At 36.9% G+C, this 12,574-nt stretch overlaps 1 protein-coding gene across 2 annotated transcripts in view; it reads right to left on the bottom strand.

The window, feature by feature from the left end:
- The window catches only part of RBM25 (RNA binding motif protein 25), a 59,921-nt gene that overhangs the window by 40,590 nt on the left and 6,757 nt on the right, over positions 1-12,574 (bottom strand). Inside the window, exons 2-5 of one of the 2 annotated variants that reach the window (XM_046647240.1) lie at positions 11,497-11,613; positions 11,264-11,384; positions 7,859-7,908; positions 6,124-6,291 (exon numbers count right to left, since the gene is read on the bottom strand). In XM_046647240.1, coding sequence (XP_046503196.1) covers positions 6,124-6,291; positions 7,859-7,908; positions 11,264-11,384; positions 11,497-11,538 — 381 coding nt within the window. In that variant the 5' untranslated portion in view covers positions 11,539-11,613. The remainder of the gene's footprint in view (positions 1-6,123; positions 6,292-7,858; positions 7,909-11,263; positions 11,385-11,496; positions 11,614-12,574) is intronic. The other variant, XM_046647241.1, reaches the window with a different exon arrangement.

Raw genomic sequence — 12,574 nt, 5'->3', positions numbered from 1 at the left:
AAGTATATATAAAAGCCAAAATGCCCAAGACTATAAGAGTTAAAACAAACTACACAGTAAATTCAAGTAATATTTCAAGTCCATAAGAATTGTTTTAAAACACATGTATATATTATAAAGGATTGTTAATGACACGGAGAATTGCTTGATATGGGATGCAAAACTTACAAGAGATACGAAATAGCAGATAAACATTGATTTTACCTATGTAAAAAAAAATTTCCAAAAAATGATCAGAAATATTTCAAAATGTTAACAGGGCAGGCTGTGTGAAGGCTAGGATATTAAGACAGTTTACTTTCAAAGTTTTAAAATATCATTTCTAATTACAGTATTAAAGTAAAAACTAAAAGGCAAAAAAAAAAAGTTATTTGTGGACAATGATAACTGAAGATTGCCTAAGCTGAGAGAGAACACATGAAATTTTCACATCTCCTTTCAGAGAAGCCACTGAAACAATAACCAAAGAATATAAAAGATAAAAACCCAGAAGGTCAAATACAGCATGAGGAAACAGCAGCAGAGTTCAACAAAATTTTGAAAAGACAAAACGCAAGCAAATGGATGGTGACTCATTCAGTAGAGCAAAGAAACTTCTAACTCCAAGGGTCTACAGATGCAGATACTGATGAGAAAGAATTAGGCTAACTGATTCTATAAAGCCAAGTGGACATGGACTGGAGGTAAAAGGCACAATGGAGAATGGGGCTAAAGAATGAAGCTGAATAAAAACAGGTGCTTGCCAGAAAATATGCATTTGGAAACATCAAAACCTCAGAGTTCTTTTCAAGTAACTACCCTTTCTCTGTCCCCAGAGAAGGAACTCTGAAGAGTTCTTTTCAAATAACTATCCTATCCTCATCCCCAGAGATGACAGCTTGAAGAGCTACAGTCTGAAGAAAGTGAACAGAACAGGCTTCAAATGTAGAGCATCAGATACAAAAGAAGATCTGGATGAATCACAGAGCAGGTAACAAGGGAAGAAAATAAAGGTATAAGAAATGCTTCAACTCTGTCCTTAACCCCCAACTCCACAGAGCCAATCTAGAGAAACCAACCAGCCTCAAAAAACAGACCTACACATACTAACATTCAAAACCTTTGGCTGCCAGCTACATTACCCTATAACAACACCCAAAATTTTATAAACCCAGCTTATGCACACAAAAGCCTTTTAATCCTTAACTCTTAATTATGAATAATCAAGGATCACCATTTAAGAAAAGCCTTAAAAGCAAAAGAAAAACAACTCAGAAATCCAAAGAAAGCTTAAAAACAAAACAGTGCTGCACATACAAATCAAGAACAGGTTCTAAAAAGGGGTATTTCAGGGGCCAGACCCGTGGCCGAGTGGTTAAGCTCGTGCACACAGTTTCAGTGGCCCAAGGTTTAGCCAGTTTGGATCCTGGGTGCGGACATGGCACTGGTTATCAAGCCATGCTGAAGTGGCATCCCACATGCCATAACTAGAAGCATCCACAACTGAAAATATACACAACTATGTATCGGGAGGCTTTGGGGAGAAAATGGAAAAATTATATCTTTAAAAAAAAAAAAGGGATATTTCAAATTGAAAACATATACATATGTCCATACAAAACTTCATACATGAATATTCACAGCACCATTATTTATAATAACCAAAAAGTGGAAACAACCCAACTGTCCACCAACTGATGAATGGGCAAACAAAATGTAGTATATCCATTAAATAGAATATGGTTTGACCATAAAAAGGAATGAAATACCAATATAAGCTACAATATAGATGAACCTTGAGAACATTATAGTAAGTGAAAGAAGAGAAAACACAAAAGGCCACATATTTATGATTCTGTTAATATAAAATGACCAGAATAGGCCAATCCATAGAGACAGAAGTTACAATAGTGGTTGCCAGATACCAAGGAGAGGAGACAATGGGAAGTAACTGTTAACAGGTACGGAGTTTCTCCGTGGGATGATAAATGTTCTGGAATTAGAAAATAGTGATAGCTGTACAACTTTCATAATATATTAAAATCTACTGAATTGTACATAACAAAAGGGTAAGTTTTATGGTACACGAATTTATACCATATCAACCTGGGTATACGAACCCAGTGGTACAGTGGTTAAATTTGTGCCCTCCACTTTGGCAGCCCAGGGTTCGCTGGTTTGGATCCCGGGTGCAGACCTACACACCACTCATCAAGCTATGCTGTGGCAACATCCCATATAAAAAATAGAGGAAGACTGGCATGGTTGTTAGCTCAGGGACAATCTTCCTCAAGCAAAAAGAGGATTGGCAAGACATGTTAGATCAGGACCAATCTTCCTCATCAAAAATAATTAAATAAATAACTTCTCTAAGAAATAGTGGAGATTATGGAGGGAGTGAGTACAGCCCTGCTATTTTTCATTATAAAATCATTCAGCATTATTTCACTTAATGATGTGCATGTATCACCTGAATAAAATTTTTTAAACTAAGACAAAAAGAAAATCAATGACTTTACCAAGTCAAAAGAACTTACCACTTATGCTTAGAATAAAAACTTCAAAGGAATCAAACACCATTGACTGCTAAAATCATTATTTTAAAGGCTGCTAGAGAAAAGGACTCATATAGTCTCAAAATATTAATCAAAAGATTACTTATTAATGACAAAGGGAGAAAAGATACCCTTAAAATGGAGAGATTTGCAATCAATGTGATCCACCACATTAACCAAATGAGGAACAAAAACCACACGATCATCTCAATAAACACAGAGAAAGCGTTCAACAAGATCCAACATCCATTTATGATAAAAACTCTCAAATGGGTACACAAGGAAAGCACCTCAACATCATAAAGGCCATATATGACAAGCCCACAGCAAACATCATACTCATGGGAAAAACTGAAAGCCATCCCCCAGAGAACAGGAACAAGACAAGGGTGCCCACTTTCACCACTCTTTATCAACACAGTACAGAGGTTTTGGCCAGAACAATTAGGCAAGAAAAAGAAAGAAAAGGAATCCAAATAGGCAACGAAGAAGTGAAACTCTCACTGTTTGCAGATGACATGATTTTATGTATAGAAAACTCTAAAGAATCCATCAGAAAACTATTAGAAATAATCAACAATCATAGGAAAGTTGCAGGGTACAAAATCAACTTAGAAACAGTAATGGCATTTCTATACTCTAATAACGAACTAACAGAAAGAGAACTCAGGAATACAATCCTATTTACTATCACAACAAAAAGAATAAAATATCCAGAATAAATTTAACCAAGGAGGTGAAAGACCTATACAATGAAAACTATAAGACATTACTGAAAGAAATCGATAATAACATAAATAAATGGAAAGATATTCCATGCACATGGATTGGAAGAATAAATATAGTTAAAACGTCCACACTACCTAAAGCAATCTACAGATTCGAAGAAATCCCAATCAGGACCCCAATGACGTTCTTCACGGAAATGGAACAAAGAATCTTAAAATTCATATGGGGCAACAAAAGACCCTGAACAGTCAAAGGAATTCTGAGAAATAAGAACAAAGCTGGAGGCACCACAAGCCCTGACTTCAAAATATACTACAAAGCTGTAGTAACCAAAACAGCATGGTACTGGTACAAAAACAGTCATACAGATCAATGGAACAGAACTGAAAGCCCAGAAATAAAACCCCACATCTATAGACAGCTAATCTTCGACAAAGGAGCGAAGAACATACAATGGAGAAAGGAAAGTCTCTTCAGTAAACGGTGTTGGGAAAACTGGACAGCCACATGCAAAAGAATGAAAGTAGACCATTATCTTTCTCCATACACACAAACAGACTCAAAAGGGATCAAAGACTTGAAGGTGAGACCTGAAATCATAAAACTTCTAGAAGAAAATACAGGCAGTACCCTCTTTGACATTGGTCTTAAAACGATCTTTTTCGAATATTATGTCTACTCAGGGAAGGGAAACAATAGAAAAAATAAACAAGTGGGACTTTATCAGACTAAAGAGCTTCTGCAAGGCAAAGGAAACCCGGATAGAAATGAAAAGACAACCCACCAAATGGGAGAAAATATTTGCAAATCATATACCTGACAAGGGGTTAATCTCCATAATATCTAAAGAACTCACACAACTGAACTACAAAAAAACCCCAAACAACCCGATCAAAAAGTGGTCAGAGGATATGAACACATTTTTCCAAAGAAGATATATAGATGGCCAATAAGCACATGAAAAGATGTTCAACATCACTAATCATCAGGGAAATGCAAATCAAAACTACACTTAGATATCACCTTTTACCCATTAGAAGGGCTATAATCACCAAGACAAAAAAATAACAAATGTTGGAGAAGCTGTGGACAAAAAGGAACACTCATACACTGCTGGTGAGAATGCAAACTAGTGCAGCCACTACGGCAAACAATATGGAGATTTCTCAGAAAATTAAAAATAGAAATATGGTATGACCCAGATACCCCACTACTAGGTATTTATCCAAAGAACTTGAAATCAACAATACAAAGAGACTTATGCACCCCTATGTTCACTGCAGCATTACTCACAATAGCCAAGACGTGGAAGCAACCCAAGCACCCATCGACTGATGATTGGATAAAGAAGACGTGGTGTATATACATGTATACAATGGAATGCTACCCAGTCATAAAAAAAAGACAAAACTGTCCCATTTGCAACAACATGGATGGACATTGACTGTATTATGTTATGCAACATCAGCCAGACAGAGAAAGACGAACACCATACAATTTCACTCAGATGTGGAAAATAAATACACAAAGAGAACAGTTTAGTGGTTACTGGGGGGAAGGGTTTTGGGGGTGGGAACAAGGGGTAAAGGGGCATATTTATATGGTGACTGACAAATAATAATGTACAACTGAAATTTCACAATGTTATAAACTATTATGACCTCAATTGAAAAAAAAATGGAGGGGCCGGCCCGGTGGCACAGCAGTTAAGTGAGCACATTCCACTTCAGTGGCCTGGGGTTCGGCGGTTCGAATCCCGGGTGCAGACATGGCACTGCTTGGCAAGCCATGCTGTGGTAGGCATCCCACGTATAAAGCAGAGGAAGATGGGCATGGATGTTAGCTCAGGGCCAGTCTTTCTCAGCAAAAATAAATAAATAAATAAAATAAAATATGGAGAGATTTGCCCACTTTAATCAAGTAATTAAACTTAGCACCAAAAATAGGACCAAGAGACATCGTGTGCCTCTTGCTATGCTGCATTGACAACAAAACATCACCTGTGAACCATTCTTGCAAAAAATGCTGACTCTGAATCTATGAGCAAACAATTAGTCAAACGCAATCTGGGAGAGACATTTTGCAAAAGACTCAGACTCTTCAAAAACGTCAATGTCATGAAAGAAAGAAACAAAACGAGCACACAAAAAAAAGCTGGGAATTGTTCTATATTAAAGAAGCTATCTAGGGGCCGGCCCCGTGGACGAGTGGTTGAGTTTGCATGCTTCACTTTGGCGGCCCAGGGTTTCGCTGGTTCAGATCCTGGGTGCAGACATGGCACCAGGATCAGGGCATGCTGAGGCGGCATCCCACATGCCACAACTAGAAGGATCCACAACCAAAATATGCAACTATGTACTGCGGGTATTTGCGGGGGGGGGGAAAGAAGCTATCTAAAGAGGCGTGACAATTACGTGCAATGTATAATAGATCAGAGCTCAAAATCAAAAAACAGCTATTATGGAAATTATTGGGAAAATTAAATATGAACTATATGTATATTAGTTAACAATACTGTACCGGCCTTAAATTTCTTACGTGTGATACTGGTTTTGTGATCATGTAGGAGAATGTCCTTGGTCTTAGGAGATACAAGAAGTGTTCAGAAGTAAAATGTCAAGTCACAACTTACTCTCAAATTATTCAGGAAAAAAATGCGTGTAGCATGTGTGTGTAAAGAGAAAATAAACATGGCAAAATGTGTTACAAGGGTATCCACTGTACTACTCGTTCAACCTTTTTGCAGGACTGAAATTTTTCAAAATAAAAAGGAGAAATTAGTCTTCTTTCTGCTTTTTCATAAGTTTGAAATTTACAACAATAAAAGTTTTAAAAATGAAAAACAAACAGCTTAACTTACAGCAAGGAGCTGTCTTATAAGCATGTCTGAAGCCTTCTCAGAAATGTTGCCAACAAAAACCGTAGTAGTGGGACCACAATTTTCATCATTTTCTTTAGTCTTTAATCCTGGATGATCCTTTCTTGCTCCCAAATGCTTTCCCACCATAGACACAGTAGGTACTAAGACCTGAATTGAAGAAAGGCAATAAAATTTGATCTGGTAATTAAATTTCCTATCATGTTAATGTAACATTAGGCTAAAAACATCAATTTTAAAGCAGTAAATACATTATTATTAAAGGTTCTACATACTTAAAAGCTCTTAAGCACAAAACATTTGTTATTAATGTAAACTTATTCATGACAAGTAATGTTATTAAATTACCTTTCTTTCAAACACTTGGATAGAAATTTTTTATGTTTAACACATAATTTTTAAATGTTTAAGACATCATAAACCATTGAAAACTACCAAAATATATCCAGCAGTTTCTTCACAACTGTACTCTGTACCAATATAAAAGGAAATTTCAATTGTCCCTGCTAATCCTCTTGCACAATATTCAAGTACTTCCATAGCACCCTCCCCACATTTAAATTTATCAGTTACTCTTCTCTCCATCTTATTTTCCCTTTATAATTTTCAGCTTCCCAAAGGAACGAATAGTCTTACTCATCTTTGTACCTGGAACTGAACTGAGCAAAATATCCACAGTAGGCAATGAATAAGTAGTGGTAAACTGGAAGAGTTGCTCCAAACCCCAACTCCCACCTTCTAGGCTGAAATGCCAGAGAGTAAGTACTTGTCACGTTGAGGTTTTCCAAAATAGCCAAACAATGGGTGTCCAATGCAAGAAAAGCTGGACCTCCCTTTGGTATCCCCCATATCTTCTTAGTCAGTGGTCAGCAGATTCCTATTTTCTCACATAGTTCCCATCGCCCTTTTACTAAGAATAACAACACTCCCCTCCCTTTTCAAAACCCATAGGTAGAAAAACAGTAGAAAGTAATGAGATTTACCCTCCCTTATAGTGGAATTCCAAATGAAGCCTAATATTCTATCAGTTAACTCAAAGAAAAATTGTGGTTAAATAAAAGTTAACAGGGTTATAACTTATTCATGTGTTACAGTGTACTAGCATTCTTAGCTAAAATGGTTAGAGAGTACAGAATCTTTGATGAATGTGGAGAATTAAGATTCAAGACATAAGACTGAATAATGAAACACTTCAGGAGTGGAAAGGCTTCAGCAAAACTTTACAAAGCTTGAAGGTATCATACTAAAGGACAGGAAAAAACAGCTTGAAAAGGTAGGTAAGAGGAGAGAGTAGAAATACATGCAACACAAATTTCATTTCAAAATTTAAATTTGTTAGGATCATTCCTACATTTTTTTTTCCTCTCTTTTAAGAGATTAGACATGTCAGATCATTCTCCTATCTCCCAGAAGAAGACTGAAAGTTGGCAGAGCCAACGTCCTAAATCTGAAAAAACAAGTATATGAAGAGTCTAGAGAATAAGAGAGGAATCATAAAACTATTTACTCAGGGAGGATATTTTAGAGGCAATTGCATATATGCATAGCTGAATGAAAATAAAACTTATTCAAATAAGTAGCATGATACACATGGGGGCTCTCACTCCCTTCCTATTATTCTTTTAAACACTTAATTTATCTGAGTTTATCAAGTTTTTTAGCTTTAAAAGCAATAACACCTCCATAGCTCCTAATTCCTCCTTAAAATTATACTTACAGTTGGAGCAGGAGCCATAATGCTCATCGGTACAGGAATCATTGGGGTCCCTAAAAGAAAAAAAGTATACTGAGTCTTAAAAATATGATTATATATGACTGCATTCTGTATCAACTACATACCATACAAATGAATATCCTCACTCATAGTTCATTTAAATAGGAATGTAGGATTAAAGAAAATGAGATACTAATTAATGCCTTAGTTTCAAAAGCAATACAGCATCAGGTCAGTCTACAAAAACTGACATACAACAAAAAACTATTCTAAAAGCAAAAAGGCTAACACAATATGCTTAAGGAGTATAAAATTCTGGATAGTTATCAATTCACGTTCATTTGGTCAGTACATCCTCAAAGCCAGCCAACCTTCACAAACACAGATTTACTTATGGGTGAACAATGAATCCTTTAAAAGTAAAAACAGGGGCTGGCCCGGTGGCACAGTGGTTAAGTTCACACGTTCTGCTTCGCCAGCCCGAGGTTTGCCAGTTCGAATCCCAGGTGCAGACATGGCACCGCTTGACACGCCATGCTGTGGTAGGCATCCCACATATAAAGTAGAGGAAGATCAGCATGGATGTTAGCTTAGGGCCACTCTTCCTCAGCAAAAAGAGGATTGGCAGCTGATGTTAGCTCAGGGCTAATCTTCCTCAAAAAAAAAAAAAAAAAAAAAATGGGGGCTGGACCCCTGGCCAAGTAGTTAAGTTCGCGTGCTCCGCTGCAGGCAGCCCAGTGTTTCGTTGGTTCGAATCCTGGGCACGGACATGGCACTGCTCATCAAACCACGCTGAGGCAGCATCCCACATGCCACAACTAGAAGGACCCACAATGAAGAATATACAACTATGTACTGGGGGGCTTTGGGGAGAAGAGGAAAAAAATAAAATCTTTAAAAGTAAAAACAAATCCTTTGAAGGTTAAAAAAAAAAAAACCCTTTAAGAACAGGAACCAGATTAGGATGCCCACTTTCCCCACTCTTATTTAACATAGTATTGGAAGTCCTAGCCAGAGCAATCAAGCAAGAAAAAAAATAAAAAGGATCCAAATTGGAAAGCAAGAAGTGAAACTGTCATTATTTGTAGATGACATGATTTTATATACAGAAAACTCTAATGAATCCACCAGAAAAATTTTAGAAATAATAAACAAATATGGTAAAGTTTCAGGATACAAAATCAATATACAAAAATCAGTTGCGTTTCTATATACTAACAACGAAGTAGCAGAAAGAAATTAAGAATACAATCCCATTTACAATTACAACAAAAAGAATAAACTTAACCAAAGAGGTGAAAGATCTGTACACTAAAAACTATAAAACATCATTGAAAGAAAGTGAAGACAACACAAAGAAATAAAGATATTCTGTGATATGGGATTGGAACAATTAACACAGTTAAAATGTCCAGGGACTGGCCCCATGACCGAGTGGTTAAGTTCATGTGCTCTGCTTCGGTGGCCCAGGGTTTTGCCAGTTTGGGTCCTGGGCGTGGACCCAGAATCACTCATCAAGCCATGCTGAGGCAAGTGTCCCACATGCCACAACTAGAAGGACCCACAACTAAAAAAAAAATATACTTTGGAGCTTTGGAGAGGAGGAGGAAAAATGAAAAAAAAATCTAAAAATGAAATAAAATAAAACAAAATGTCCATATGTCCTAAAGCAGTCTGTAGATTCAATGCAATCCCTATCAAAGTTCCAACAACATTTTTCACAGAAATAGAACAAAGAATCCTAAAATTTATACAACAAAAGACCCCAAAAAGCCAAAGGAATCCTGAGAAAAAAGAACAAAGCTAGAGGTATCACACTCCCTGATTTCAAAATATATTAAAACTGACAGTAAACAAAATAGCATGGTACTGCCACAAAAACAGACAAGCAGATCAATGGAACAGAATCAAGAGTCCAGAAATAAACGCACACATCTATGGAAAGCTAATTTCCAACAAGGGAGCCAAGAAAATACAAAGGAGAAAGTCTCTTCAATAAATGGTGTTGGGAAAACTGGATAGCCACACACAAAAGAATGAAAGAAGATCATTATCTTACACCATACACAAAAATTAGCTCAAAATGGATTAAAGACTTGAATGTAAGACCTGAAACCATGAAAATTCTAGAAGAAAACATAAGACAGTACTCTTCAACATCTATCTTAGCAGCATATTTTCAAGTACCATGTCTGACAGAGCAAGGGAAACAACAGAAAAAATAAACAAATGGGACTACACCACACTAAAAAGCTTCTGCACAGCAAAGGAAACCATCAACAAAATGAAAAAACCTAAAAATTGGGAGAAGAGGTGGCCGGCCCCAGGGCCGAGTAGTAAGTTCGCGTGCTCCGCTTTGGTGGCCCAGGGTTTCCCGGGTTCAGATTCTGGGAGCAGACCTAGCACCGCTCATCAGGCCATGCTGAGGTGTTGTCCCACATAGCACAACCAGAGGCACTCACAACTAGATTATACAACTATGTACTGGGGGGGCTTTGGGGAGAAGATGACAAAAAAAGAAGTATCGGGAGAAGATATTTGCAAACCATATATCTAACAAGGGGTTAATATCCAAAATATATAAAGAACTCACACATGTCAACAACAAAAAAACAAGCCAATTAAAAGATAGACAAAAGACGTGAACAGACATTTCTCCAAAGAAGATATACAGATGGCCAGCAGGCACGTGAAAGGATGGTCAACATCATTATCAGGGAAATGCAAATCAAAACTACAATGAGATATCACCTCATTCGCATCAGAATGGCTATAATTAACAAGACAGGAAATAACAGGTGTTGGAGAGAAGGGAACTCTCATACACTGCTAGTGGGAATGCAAACTGGTTACAGCCACTATGGAAAACAGTATGGAGATTCCTCAAAAATTTAAGAATAGAACTACAATATGATCCAGGTATTCCACTGCTGGGTATTTATCCAAAGAACATGAAAACACGAATGCGTAAAGATACATGCATCCCTATGTTCACTGCAGCATTATTCACAATAGCCAAGACTTGGAAGCAACCTAGGCATCCATCAAGGGACAAATGGATAAAGAAGATGTGGTCTATACACAATGGAATACTACTCAGCCATAAGAAATGATGAAATCCAGCCATTTCTGACATCATGGATGGACCTTGAGGGCATTATGCTAAGCAAAATAAGTCAGAGGGAGAAAGTCAAATAGCATATGATCTCACTCATAAGTAGAAGATAAAAACAACAATCACTCACAGAGACAGAGATTGGACTGGTGGTCACCAGAAGGGAAGGGGGGCGGGAGGAGGACAGAAGACATCTTTAGCACTAACAGAATCACATACCTATCATGTTCCTAAAGTTAATATTGCAATGACAAAAGTACAGGTTAAAAAAACAACGGTATCCACAAACTTACCTGGAGGTACAGGTGGAGGAAAGCCAGGAAACTGCGGGGGTGGGATCCCTGGTGGGAGTGCTGGGATTCCCATGGGAGGGCGATTCAAATGAGGGGGGAAAGACATTCTTACTGCAGCGGTCTAAAGAAAGAAATCATGACAAATCATTTTATTTGAAAACTTTACAATTTGATATGCCTGGTTTGTTGGCCTTCATTTTTAGAATATCTGCAAAATTCTAAAGTTTTCTTACCCAAAGGAGTTGGCAAAGACCCTCTTTTCTCTGTCTGTCCATTGAGAATTTTTAAAACTTAGATCTTTTCTAAAATAAGTTCCCAAAATGTACAGGATCTAAGTTCAGGATAGACTCCTACAATCATATGGGAATACATATAAAGGAAGAAAAACATTTTGAGGTTCAGTTAATATCCAAAAATTAAATACCAAACATCAACGAATCTTTCTAAACCAAATTCAGAATCCAGGAGGTATCTAACAGTTTTGGGGTTTTTTAAAAAAGTGTTCTTATGCATTCATTTTTTATACACATCAGCACCCTGAAAACTAAACTTACAAAGTTTCACATTTTTGTTGATTCAATGTTGGTCAGTTCCTCAAAGACAAATGAATGTCTCAGTGAACAAACCTGAGGAGGAAAAAACCTCTTGACATCAGCTCATATTATAACCATCCAAATATAAGGAGAACGTATAATTTGTGACAATGAGAAAAAAGTCATAATTTTTCTGAAACTTAAAAGCAAACTTAACCATTCCTGAATGAAATTCAATTAAACAAATAAATGAAATTCAAGAATCAGATGGCAGCATTTGATTTTTAAAAATACAAGAACACAGCGAACTGTTTCATTTGGTTTGTGATATTACTTAAACTTATTTTTGCCTCTTAGTTAAGAGAATAGAAGTATTTAAGACTTTTCCTCCCCCCTCAAGTTTTTTTCCAACATACTCAAGTGTCTAGACTACTGGGCAAAGTAGAAAACTAATGTTAGGATGTCCTAGGAGGATTCCATGCACCAATTTAAAAAAGCAGCCATTAATAAGAGAGTTGATGTCATATCTATGATGTCACTAAAAATAATGATTTGATTAACAGGAGATATTTTTGTTGGACACTAGGATAAATTCCTCTACCTCTGCTCTGTAACTGAAGGAGCCTAGAGTTGTTAGAAGCTTTTAAAAAATGTTTGTCTCGACAGAAAAAGACAAACACCATATGATTTGATTCACATGTGGATGATAAACAAATATATGGACAAACAGAACAGATCAGTGGTTACCAGAGGGGAAGAGGGTTGGAGGGTGGGCAAA

The sequence above is a fragment of the Equus quagga genome, chromosome 20, assembly GCF_021613505.1.
Source record: "Equus quagga isolate Etosha38 chromosome 20, UCLA_HA_Equagga_1.0, whole genome shotgun sequence".
Taxonomy (NCBI): Eukaryota; Metazoa; Chordata; class Mammalia; order Perissodactyla; family Equidae; genus Equus; species Equus quagga.
The sequence above is the reverse complement of the archived record's forward strand: the minus strand, read 5'-3'. Positions and strand labels throughout refer to the sequence as shown.